Genomic DNA, 13307 nt, shown 5'->3' on the forward strand with positions numbered 1-13307 from the left:
ATTCCAAAGGTCTTAGCTAGCTTCCAACAACACCTGGGCTTCCCCAGGAGTAAGCAAACCTCTGTATCATCCTTTCCATTCCATCCAGATGTGCCGGCCAAGGCTTGGGCACATGAATCCTGCAGGACTCAGGGAACTGACCTTACCCCAGTGTTTTGTTTGTGGTGTAAAAAGTGAAGTCAGAATCCCAAAACCATTCAGCAAGGATGACCGCAGTTTTAATTCCACCTCTAATCAGCAGTATGACTTTGAGCAAGGCACTGCTCCTGCCAGACTTCAATCCCTTACCCATAAGATGAGAAGTCTCTAAGAAGACCACTCTAAGCAGGAACATACCCTAACACAATGTGCAAATAAGAAAGGAAAAACCCAACCATTGGGTCTATGTAATTTTCCACTATGCTTCATAGAGTTGAGGTCTGGGGTCAGAAACACTAAACTCTAGGGCCAGGTGTGATGGCTCACATCTGTAATCCTAGCACTCTGGGAGGATGAGGCAGAAGCATAGATTGAGGCCAGAAGTTCAAAACCAGCCTGAGGAACAGTGAGACCCATCTCTACAAAAAAACAGAAAAATCACCCAGGCATGGTGATGCTTGCCTGTGGTTCCTGCTACAGGGGAGGCTGAGGCAGGAGGATCACTTGAGCCCAGGAGTTTGAGGTTACAATGAGCTATGATGATGCCACTGCAATATAGCCTGGGTGACACAGTGATATCATGTGTCAAAAAAAAAAAAAAAAAAGGAAAGGAAGGAAAGGAGGGAAGGAAGGAAGGAAGGAAAGGAGATGAGGAAGGGAGGAAGAGAGGGAGGGAGGGAGGGAGGAAGGAAGGGAAGAAGGAAGGAAGGAAGGAAGGAAGGAAGGAAGGAAGGAAGGAAGGAAGGAAGGAAGGAAGGAAGGAAGGAAGGAAGGAAGGAAGGAAGGAAGGAAGAGGGGGAGGCAGGGAGGGTCAAAAGAAACACTAAACTCTGGTTTTGAATCTGCTGCTTGGCGGCTTCTACCTACTTAGCTTTGAGGGAGCCACTTCACTTCCCTGGGCCCCACCTGTTTTCTCATCTGTTAAATGGAGATGTGTGGTTATGAGAAGATTCAACGAGATCAGGCACATACGGTGCTGAGCCCAGAGCAGCTATCGTCAACATCATCTTCATCATCATCTACATAACCCTCCAGAAAGATCAGAGCTGAACCAGCTTATAGAGAAAGAGAAGGATATTGGGGGACACCACTGGGACACCCTCTGCAATAAAAAGGAGGGATTCAACCACGAGTTATGCTAGGAAAGAATAAACCAGGCATGACTAGTTGGTGGGAATATGTGGCCCATACTAGGTTGCCACCCACTTGATCTCTGAGGTTCTCGGCTCCCATGGCGAGGGTGCTGCTGACCAGCCTTAGGGGGGCCCCCACTCCTGCCCGGGATGGTCAATGGGGAGAAACGGCGGCCCTGCCATGGAGAGGCACCAGGCCAGTGAAGACCTTCCAAGGGATGCTCTAAACTCTGCGAATTTTAAAAACACACACATGCACGCATCTCAGCCAGATGACCACCCCAGCCGGACTCCGCAGTCCTTCAAAGACAGAAAACATGAAAATACAGCTTGCTCTTCCGTTAGCACCAAAGCCGGAGGCTTTTCCAAGTTATACAGGAACTATGCAAATAAACACCACTGGTTCTCGCAGTAGATAGGATTTGACAACAAAAATTGCCAAACCTGTAGTTAAGTTGGGCCTTTAGGATGGGGCTTTAATATTCGGTTAAACCTCACTAAGTCAGTTTTAATTACAAAGGGGAGGTCAGTCTGAACGACAGAAAATGTTCACAGAGTGTGGCATACTCCTGGTCAAGTATCTACAGATGCCAACTGGTTAAGGGGGACATCTGAGAGAAGGGCCCTGTGCAGGAGAGGACTCTGCCACTAGCTAAGCCATCGCAGATGGGTAAATCAGTGTCCCTAAGAGCATCATGCCCAATGGGGAACATGTAAGACATTTATTCCAGGGGATTCTGGATGTCTCAGCCAGAACGGGGCCTCTCTCCCCCACGAGACATCTCGTTATGGACAGAACCAGCCCGCACACCGCCCGGCACGCCACGGCTGCCACAGCGCAAGCCCAGGAGCACAGCCCTGCTTCCGTCTCCTCTCTCCGGACCCTGCTGGCTCGCAAAGAAACAGCTGGTGCACTTGGTCTCTCCCTGTGGCCAATTTCGAGCAATTCACCATCCATGAGTGACTGAAGTCCTGTCGTACCGTAATTGCTTTGAGTGGGTTTGTTGGTTTGTTTTGTGATCACTGCACTTCTCCACCCTCACACCCCCCCATATTAGAACAGGGGATCAAAATCAGGCCAATCCTAAGGAAACCGATATCCGAGAACCAGCCAGTTTATTGCAGTAACTAAGGCTGGGCGGAGGCTTGTAAGGCCTCAGAGATGCAGGAACATGGGCCACCGAGAGCCGCACCTGGCTCCATGACAGCAAACTGCATGTGCGCCAGTCCCCAGCTACAGCATTGGCTTCAGGGAGGTACGGCCGGGGGGGAGGCGGAGGAGGTGTAATGTTGCTGCCCTCTGCCACCTTCACAACAGGCTGGGGACCAATTCAACTGGGCCGGAGACCTAGCGTGGCTGAGGATGGGTTCCCAGTGGACCAGTCTGTAAAGGGGTGGGCAGGAAGTGAGGGAGATATGGAGGTTCATTGTGGAGACCCTACAAAACCCCACCATGATGCAGAGAACTCCCCACAGGGCCCCAGGTGTGCGAATCCATGCCAGGCTGCAGAGCCCATGAAGGTCCTCTCACCTTGGGGTACAGGACAGGGTTGAATTTCAGCCCCACTGCATCGTCACAGAAAGCCTGAGCAGGGAGAGAAACACACAGTTCAAGGACCACATCCACAGAGCACACCTGGGCTCCTCCACCCCCCGCGGGAATGCAAGCACAGGAGGGCAAGAAACACTGGTCTGGCCCTCAAATTCTGGCTCTGCTGCTCACTACCGTATGCCCAGGTAAGTCAACTGACCTTTCTGGGGGTTCCTGATAAAGTGAGAGGGGGACAAAATGAAGCCTGAGACTTGTCTCCGTTCTGACCTGAAGACAATGCCAAAAAACCAGCCACCCCCTCTTTCCACCCAGGGTATTTCAGCACAGCTCTGCCTAGCATTCCTGCTCCCAGAGTGAGGGTCTAACCCAGGCATCCTCAAACTACAGCCCGTGGGCCACATGCAGGTGTTTTTGCCCATTTGTTTTTTTACTTGAAAATAAGACATGTGCAGTGTGCATAGGAATTTGTTCATAGTTTTTTTAAAACTATAATCCGGCCCTCCAATGGTCTGGGGGACAGTGAACTAGTCCCCTGTTTAAAAAGTTTGATCACAGCTTAAACTACCTTCCAAAAAAAAAAAAAAAAGATAAAAAGTTTGAGAATCCCCTGGATTCTAACCCAACCCAGCTGAACATCCTTCTCACCCCACCTTGCTGACTCAGTTCCCAAAGCAGTGACATGGGCCCCTCCACCGGCTGACAGCTCCTTGCTCAAGGAGGAGCTCAATCTGGATCATCCTTCAGCCCAACTAGGGGTCCTCCTCTGCTGTGACAGCTCCCCTGGCCACCCCTCCCCACCCCTCCTCTGAACTGCTATAGCACTCGCCTTATCCAGCCCTGTCCTCCCACTTCTCCTGTCTCCTGAACTAGCTCTGAACTTCTTGGGGGCAGAGACCATGAATTACACTGTTCCCGCAGCAGCCTCAGCAGCAAGGACAAGCTGGGGACAGTGTAGGAAAGAGATGGAGGCATCTGCCAACAGCTTCCTCCACCCCCATCTATGCAGTCAAGGGCCAAAGAGTAAAGTGGCTCCCCCCTCCCCAAGGGCAGCACCTACCCAGGACAAGCCTGCACCCCCAATGCAGAGGCCAGCCCTGGGCTGATAAAGGAAGGCACCCGCTCTTGGGTTGGTTTTTACCTTTGCAATCTGGGGGACGCTGGGCAACTTGCTCAGTCCAGCCAAGGGGATCCGCTCATGCACCGTCTTCAGTTTGGACCTGCGCATGTGGATAAGGGTGAGAAAAGGACAGTCACAAGAAACTGAGGAGTGAATGAGGGAGGTGGCTGAGACCACGCCAGACAGGGGCACTTGCTTCAGGTATCCCTGGGGTCTGAACTGCCCTGTTTCACCCAACCCATGTGTTGGGCACTACTCAATTGGTGGGAAAATGGAATCCCACTTAGGTACCCCAGTGGAAGTGGATATTTCAACAACATGCCTGGTCAATCTGTCCACCACTGAAAAATACAAACAGCCACCTTCAAGGTCACCATTATTTTTGTAGGATTTTGTGTTCTCCCAAAGAACTGGGCACAGCTCCCAGATATATTTGTGTTTTGACACACAAATGAACCTTTATGAAAAGAAACTAATATTTGAAAATATGGATTTACTCAAAACACGAATAGGATGGAGTTTGCTTTATAAAGGGATTCACCGTGAGACTCTAAATTTAGCCTGTTCCGCCCTGATTCATTTAGCACGCACGCTATGAAAGTGTTGAATTTTACTGAATGCTTTTCTGCATCTGCTGAGATAATCATATGGTTTTTCATCTGTTAACCTGGTGAATTACATTTCTGTTGTGCCATCTTTTTATTCCATGGGTAAAAACTCCACTTGCTTTTGATGTATTGTTTTTAATATCCTGCTGAATTTAATTTATTAATACAGGAGTCCCCCCTAACCCAGGGTGTCTCTTTCCACGGTTTCAGTTACCCATGGTCAACCACGGTCCGCAAACACAATAATGAATGGAAAATTCCGTAAATAAACAACTCGCAAGTTTTAAATTGCCATCGATTCTGAGTAATATAATGAAATCTCACGTCGCCCCCCTCTGTCCTGCTCCATCCCACCCAGGACGTGCACCATTCCTTCGTCCAAAGCATGCACGCTGTATGTGCACAGTCCCTGCCCGTTAGTCACTTAGCAACCGTCTCACTGATCAGATCAGCTGTGACAGTATGGCAGTGCTTGTGTTCAGGAACCCTTATTTTACTTAATAATAGCCCCAGAGCCCAAGAGTACTGATGCCAGCAATTCAGATATGCCAAAGACAAGTAGTAAAGTGCTTCCTTTAAGTGAAAAGGTGAAAGTTCTCTACCTAATAAGGAAAGGAAAAAGGATTCATATGCCGAGGTTGCTAAGATCTACGGTAAGACAGAATCTTAAATTGTGAAGAAGGGAAAAGGAATTCGTGCTGGTTTTGCTGTCACATGTCAAAACTACAAAAGTTACAGCCACAATGCATAAGTACTTAGTTATGGAAAAAGCACTTAATTTGTGGGTGGAAGACATGAACAGATATGTGTTCCAATTGACGGCAGTCAGCTTTGGGACTACCTGAGGTTTCAGGCATCCACTGGGGGGTCTTGGAACGTATCCCCCACGAATAAGGGGAGATTAATGTGTTTTATTTAAATTTTCATATGTATGTTCAAAAACAACACTGGCCTTTTTTTTTTTTCTTGTACTCCCCTTGCCAGGTTTTGATACCAAGGTGTTATTCTAGCCTTGTAAAATTGCTGGGTAGCTTCTCATCCTTTGAAATAGTTTGTGTAACAGGGATTGTCCACTCCCCAAAGGTCCATTAAAAGCCCTCTGTGACATCTCTGGGCCTACTATTTTTTTAATGGGAGGATACTTTTCGCTACCAATCCAAATTCTTTACTGGTGAATGTTTAGGTTTTCAACTCCTTGTTGGGTCAATCTTGGTAATTTATGTTTTTCTACAAAAGTATCCGTCAAAGACATTGATACAAAATTGTTTGGGGAATTCTCTTAGGACTTTTCCTTAATTGGTCTTAGCTGGAGGTTTACCTATCTTGCTAGTCTTTTCTAAGAGACAGCTTTTGGTTGTGTTGATCATCTATTCTTTTATATTTTTGCTTTCTACTTGTAGTCTGCTCTTGTCTTTTTTATTTCCTTCATTCTATTTTCAATCAGGGCTTTTTTTTTTCCCCTACTATTCTTTTTCTAACTTCCTGACCTACATACTTACTCATTTAATCTTTCTTCTTTTTTACAAGTGCATTTAGAACTACACAACTCTCTAAATACCACTTTAACTGCATCCTACACATTTTGATAGGTACTATTTTCACTGTCATTTAGTTCTAAATATTTTGTCAGTTCTTTCGTGATTTCCTCTTTAGCCCATGAGTTATTCCAAAGGATTTTTTTTAACTTTCCCAATATGAGATTGTTTTTCCTTCAGTATCTTAAATTGATTTATATAATTCAATTGTTTTCTATTCAAGGAACATAATCTATATGGTATTATTTGAAAATTATTGACTTAGTGCATGGACTTTTTAATTTTTTTCACATTCCAAGTAGGCTTAAAAATGTATTTTTTTTTCTTTTGTTGAGAGCAGGAATATATGTTACAAGATGAAACTTAACTGTATTATTCAAATATTCTACATCTTCATAATTTTTTCCTGCTTAATCCATTGGTTTCTGAGAGATGTTATTAAAATCTCTTATTATAACTGAGGGCTTGTCTACTTCTCCTTATATTTCTGTCAGTTTTACTTTTTTAAATTCAAGACCATTATTACTAAATACAAGTTCATCACTGTCAGATCTGGGTGTACTGATTCTCTTTTTTTTTTTTTTTGAGACAGAGCCTCACTCTGTTGCCCAGGCTAGAGTGCCGTGGCGTCAGCCTAGCTCACAGCGACCTCAAACTCCTAGGCTCAAGCGATCCTCCTGCCTCAGCCTCCAGAGTAGCTGGGACTACAGGCATGTGCCACCATGCCTGGCTAATTTTTTCTGTATATTTTTAGTTGTCCAGCTAATTTCTTTCTATTTTTAGTAGAGATGGGGTCTCGCTCTTGCTCAGAGTGGCCTCAAACTCCTGAACTCAAGCAATCCTCCCACCTCAGCCTCCCAGAGTGCTAGGATTACAGGCGTGAGCCACCTAGCCTGGCCTGGGTGTAATGATTCTTGATCATCATGTAGGCTGTGGCCTCTGAGGCAGCCTAGTATAAGGCATCCTTCCCCTGCCCAGGTTCTCAACAAATTCAGAAACAAACAAACAAACAAAAGACAGAGTAAGGTGTTGGGAGTCAAAATAACTCCTTTCTTACTGATAAAGATCAAGTGGGAGCACATAGCTTAATGCGAAGATGAAATGGGTCTGACTAAACCCCAGAATTAGCCAAACACACCTACCCAGTCACAGGTAGTGCTGGGCCGGGGCAAGCCCCCTCCGGTGAGGGCTGCTTAGGTGAGACTAGTACAAGAGATCCTTTGCGGGGGACAGAATAAGTCCCCGCTCCCAAACGCACCAATCAGAGAGGACAGGGAGAGCTGGGGTGTTACACAAAAGTGTTCCCTCCACTCTTCAGGAAACATCACAAGTGCAGAAGAAGTAGACTTTTGTCCTGAAATTCTGTTTTGTCTAATATTAATATTGCTATGCCAGCTTTCTTGGTTAGTATTTTCCCAGTGTATCTTTTTCCACTCTTTTATTTTGAATCCATCCACATATTTTTCCTTAGTTATGGCTCTTGTAAACAGAATATAGCTGTATTTTTAATTCAATCTGATCGTTTGATATTTCAATAGGCTAATTTAATCTATATGTGATGCAATTATTAACATATTTGGAATTAATTCTAATCTATCATTTTACATTTTCTATTCCCTGTGTTTTCTTTCCTTTTTCTTTTTTTCTCCTTTCCTGCTTTTGACTAAATAAAATTATGGATTTTTTGTTTTCTTTTTTTATTCTTTTTTTTTTTATCACTCTGCTAATCTTAGAGCTACAGATTTTATTTCTATATCTTCTAATACACATATTTAAATTTTTCTTTCCAACAAACTCTAAAATTGTAATCTTTCTCCTGAGGGGGGTAAATGAGAAAAAATGAAGTAAGCTTTATCTATATTGAACTCTTCCCTCCCCGCTGGTCCTTGCTACTTTGGTTTATAAATTTAGTTCAAGCCTTTTTTTTTTTTTTTTTTTTTTTTTGAGACAGAGTCTTGCTTTCACCTAGATTAGAGTACAATGGCATCATCATAGCTCACTGCAACCTCAAACTCCTGGGCTCAAGCGATCCTCCTGCCTCAGTCTCCTGAGTAACTGGGACTACAGGCATGTGCCATCACACCCAGCTAATTTTGTCTATTCTTGTCAGAGAATGGGTATTGCTCTTGCTCAGGCTGGTTTCCAACTTCTGACCTCAAGCAATCTCCTCCCTCAGCCTCCCAGAGTGCTAGGATTTCAGCCTCTTTTTAAACATGCAAAAAATAACTTTTTTTCCAGTCAGTAATTAAATGTATCAACAGAGTTTACCTATTTCTTGTCACTTCTAATTAAATCTTATCTTTAGGGTTCTCTTCTTCTGGCATAGTATATCCTTTATTAATTCTTTCAGAGACAATCTGTGAGAAGTACAATACTCATTTTTTATGTCCGAAAACAGTTTTGTGTTTGCTGATAATTTTTCTAGGTAGAGAATTATAGGTTAAGAGAGTTATTTTTCTTTCTTTTTCTAAACACCTTAAAGATATTGTCCTATTGTCTTCCAACAATTATCATGGCTAAGAACTGTCATTATTTCATAGATAATCTGTCTTTATCCTCTGGTAGCTTTAAAATTTTTTAAATCTTTGATTTCTGATATTTCACTTCAACGTGCCCAGAAGTATTGTTTTGTTTTAAAATTGTGCTCAGCAGCATGGTGTGTAGTTAGTTTCTTAAATTCTGAAACATTCTCAAAGCTATTACCTCTCTGGATATTTGTTCACTAGGCTCTCTTTTCTTTCCTTCTAGAACTCTCTTAAGACAAATGCTGGGGCCTCCCAGTCTGTTATCGACATATCTTATCTTCTTTTTCATGTACTTCATCTCTATCTGTTCTGTGTTCTGGGTGAATTCCTTGGAACTGTTTTCCAATTCACAAATCCACTCTTTGAACAGACAAGATTTTATCCCCAACAACTATTTTTTTTTTATTTATAATAATTCCAATTGTTTTCCTTTTATACCCATGTGTTCTTGGTTCATTTCTCTGTATCACAATTTATCCATTATATAAATGCTATCCATTCTTTATCTGTTTAAGATCTTAAATATATTTATTTTAAGTCATTTTGAAAGTGTACCATTATTTGCATTTCATCAGCAGTAAATCCATCTCCCATTTGCTGACATTTTTGGATGTCTTTCTTAATGTCAGGTCTCCCCAGGTGTTCTGGAATTTTCCACCCACTCTTCTCTATTCTCAGTGCAAGTCACCCTGGTTCAGTTCCCACCACGGCTGTTGGTTAGCACAGCTCCAGGGATACCATTCACATTATGCAAGCTGGTGGCTTGGATCCTCCCCTGTGATAATCACCTGGCTCATCACAGCAGCCTCCTGTCTCACTTTCCTGGTTCTAGCCTTGATTTTCCTCCAAGCCATTCTCCTTATTCTAGCCCCAGTGATCGTGCTACAGTGCAAATCTGATCATGACGTTCTCGCTTGAGTAGTTCTCCTCTTGCTCTTGGGATAAAATTCAAGCTCCTGAACGTTGACTATACATTATCCAGCTTTTTCTTGCCTCTATAGAATAATCTCTCCAACCACACTCGGATGCACTTCCCACACTCCTTTCAGTTCTCCCCTACTACCTTTTGCACCACCCTCACTAGCTTATAATGATTCAGGTCCATAAGAAGAAGATGGTGAGTAAGACTAAGAACAGGCATAAGAATATCTAAAATGTATTGAATCTTTTCTTTGGCCAAGTAACAAGAGCTAATCCCTCACAGTATCCCTACAGCTAGGCAAAGTCTGGCACTTATTACGTCTTGGTTAAACAAACACTGAATAAAGAAATGAATTTCCTAATATTAACCATCCTTGCATTACACTGAAATAACTTTCTGGACTATAGTGAATGATGATGATGTTGATGATGATGAGATAGGTTCTCACTCTGTCACCCAGGCTAGAGTGCAGTGGCATGATCACGGCGCAATACAACTTCAAATGCCTGGGCTCATGAGATCCTCCTGATTCAGCCGCCCAAGTAGTTGAGACTACAGGTGTGTACCACTACACCTGGCTAACTTTTTTACTTTTATTTTTTGTAGAGGCAGGGTCTCACTATGTTGCCTCGGATGGTCTCGAATTCTTGGCCTCAAGTCATCCTCCTTCCACCCAAAACGCTGGGATTGCAGGCATGAGCCACCTCACCCAGCCATTATAGTGAATTATTCTTAATAGTCTGCTTAGATTTGAGTTTCTTGGACTAATAGTTTAGTTAGAACATGACTTCTACATTCATAAAGAATATTAGCCCCGGCCAGGCACGGTGGCTCACGCCTGTAATCCTAGCTCTCTGGGAGGCCAAGGCGGGCGGATTGCTCAAGGTCAGGAGTTCAAAACCAGCCTGAGCAAGAGCGAGACCCCGTCTCTACTATAAATAGAAAGAAATTAATTGGCCAACTGACATATATATAAAAAATTAGCCGGGCATGGTGGCACATGCCTGTAGTCCCAGTTACTCGGGAGGTTGAGGCAGAAGGATCGCTTGAGCCCAGGAGTTTGAGGTTGCTGTGAGCTAGGCTGATGCCACGGCACTCACTCTAGCCTGGGCAACAAAGCGAGACTCTGTCTCAAAAAAAAAAAAAAAAAAAAAAAAAAAGAATATTAGCCCCTACTTTTTCTGTTTTTGTTTTTTTTTTTTTTCATTTCTTTTGCCTGGTTTTTTTCATGAGGATCTTTTAAGCATTAGTAAATTAACTGGGAAGCTTTCCATATTTTTCTTTAATCTTGAACAATTTAAATAACATGAAATCTGTTCCTTTAAAGTTTAAAATACCTACCTGAAAACCAGCTAGGTCTAAACCAGTTGGAAACATAATTCTTTCAGAACTTTTTCAACTTATTCCGTAGTTATTAGTCTGTTCAGGTTTTTAACCTCATCTTAAGTTGTACTTGGTAAGGTTTACTTTCCCAGAGAGGCATCTGCTTCAAATAAAATTTCCAATTTAATAGCATGCGTTAAGCACAGCATCCGTTAGTAATCATTTAACCTTCTTCACATCTGTGGTTATATGTCTTTTTATGCCTAATTTTGTGTATTTTAATTTTCTTTTTTTATCTACATTTAACTAGCTAGTTACCTATCTTCTTGTTGTTTTGTTTCCCCCAAAAGAGGCCTAAATTTATCAATAATCTTGTGTTCGTTTTATTTCTAACTTATTTATTTCTGCTTTAATATTTGTTAATTCATTCTTCTATCTTACTTTCTTTTTTTTTTTTTTGAGACAGAGTCTCACTTTGTTGCCCAGGCTAGAGTGAGTGCCATGGTGTCAGCCTAGCTCACAGCAACCTCAGACTCCTGGGCTCAAGCGATCCTGCTGCCTCAGCCTCCCGAGTAGCTGGGACTACAGGCATGCGCCACCATGCCCGGCTAATTTTTTATATATATGTCAGTTGGCCAATTAATTTCTTTCTATTTATAGTAGAGACGGGGTCTCGCTCTTGCTCAGGCTGGTTTCAAACTCCTGACCTCAAGCAATCCACCCACCTCGGCCTCCCAGAGTGCTAGGATTACAGGCGTGAGCCACCGCGCCCGGCCTATCTTACTTTCTTTAGGTAATAATATTGATGATAATAATAATAATAGTAGCTACCCTTTATTAAGTAGCTACAATATGAGGCCCTGACTCACCAGGGCATATAAGCACTCAATAATTTTAAGGTAGATACAACCATCACCATTTCACAGATGAGGAAACTGAGGCATAGAGGGGTTACCACGAATAGCAACAACTTCAAATATCATTCTTTCTTATTTAATAAGAAACAATTTAAGGCAATGAATTTTCTTGTAAGTACAGCTTTGAATATAACACATAAGTTTTTATGTATAATACTGTAAATGTCATTACTTTATAAATATTCTATAACTGCAGCTTTGATTTGCTCTTTGGTCCAAAAATTATTTAAGAGATGCCTTATTTCTAAATGGTTAGGTGGGTTTTTAAAAATATTTTGTGATTAATTTCTAGTTTTATTGTCAAATTGTAGGTGAATATATCCAGCAGAGTGTTTGCTTTTTGAAATTTATTTAGATTTACTTTGTGGTTCAAAAGTTCCTAAATATGCCCGCAATCAAGCATTACTTACAAGATTTTTAAAAATCAAAATTTCAAATAACACTCCAATTAAAAAAGGAGCAAAGCTTATGAACAGTTCACAGTGAATAAATACAAGCGGTTCTTAAATATATAAAGAGATGCCCAACATGATTCATATTAAGATTATTTTAAATTTAAACTGCACTAAAATACCATTTTCACCTACCACATTGACAAAAATCCAAGTGTTTGACAATACATTCTACTGAAAAAGCTTTGCAAAAATAGGCAGTCTCCTACATCGAAAGTTCTAATTTATACAGCCCCTACAAAGGGCAATTAGACATTATCTACCAAAATACAAGTGCATTTATGTTTTGACCCAGCTATCTCACTTCTGAGAAACTATCTTAATCCATACAAATTGATATTTGTACAGTGTTAATCATGGAAGCTTGTGATATCAAAAAATTGGCAGTGGTCATTAATAGGGGATCTATTAAATAAATTATTTTGCATCCATGCAATGAAATACTATGCAGCAATAAAATAAATTAAGAAAACTCTCTATACACTAATATGGAAAGATCTCTAAGACATATTAACAGAAGCAAGTCACAAAACAGTATGTTCTATAAAAAGTTACAGAAATGAGGAAAAAATAAGGGAAAAAATAAGAATACACAGTATTATTTATACATCTTTACATATCTTCTGTATTTATGTGTGTATGTTTTAAATAGTTGGATTGGAGCTTGGAAGTCTAAGTTTTTGGTTTTGTTTGGATTTTCTTGTTTCAAGTTTGCTTTGTTTTAAAGATCCAAGATGATTCTGATGTAGCAGGTCCACAAAAAACCAATGATCTACTATACAATCAATGTGTGTAAATATTCCTTAGGCACTTGAAAAGCAGCAAAAATCTGTTAGAGGATCAAATTTTGAAATAGATACATATAAACATATATAATTGACATAAATAATATTACTGAGATTCCATATCCTTTCATTTCTTACCCTAGTATTGATATGTCAAGTGATATGTGTTAAAAATCTACCACTACAATTGTATTGTGAATTTCTCCACATTTTAATTATATACATATGTGCATATATGTATACCATGTTATAATACACACTATTTATCATATAAAGGTTTATATTAATAAGTTATCTTAT

At 41.5% G+C, this 13307-nt stretch overlaps 1 protein-coding gene across 7 annotated transcripts in view; it reads right to left on the bottom strand.

Moving 5' to 3' along the window:
• Positions 1-13307, bottom strand: part of RAP1GAP2 (RAP1 GTPase activating protein 2) — a 213677-nt gene that overhangs the window by 39888 nt on the left and 160482 nt on the right. For all 7 annotated transcript variants that reach the window (XR_012913039.1, XM_075994247.1, XM_075994246.1 and 4 more), the window contains 2 exons: positions 3962-4040; positions 2803-2856 (listed from right to left, as the gene is read on the bottom strand). Coding sequence is in view for 6 of the 7 variants with exons in the window: in XM_075994247.1 (XP_075850362.1) it covers positions 2803-2856; positions 3962-4040 (133 nt within the window). In the remaining variant the exon portion in view is untranslated. The remainder of the gene's footprint in view (positions 1-2802; positions 2857-3961; positions 4041-13307) is intronic.

The sequence above is a fragment of the Microcebus murinus genome, chromosome 18, assembly GCF_040939455.1.
Source record: "Microcebus murinus isolate Inina chromosome 18, M.murinus_Inina_mat1.0, whole genome shotgun sequence".
Classification (NCBI taxonomy): Eukaryota; Metazoa; Chordata; class Mammalia; order Primates; family Cheirogaleidae; genus Microcebus; species Microcebus murinus.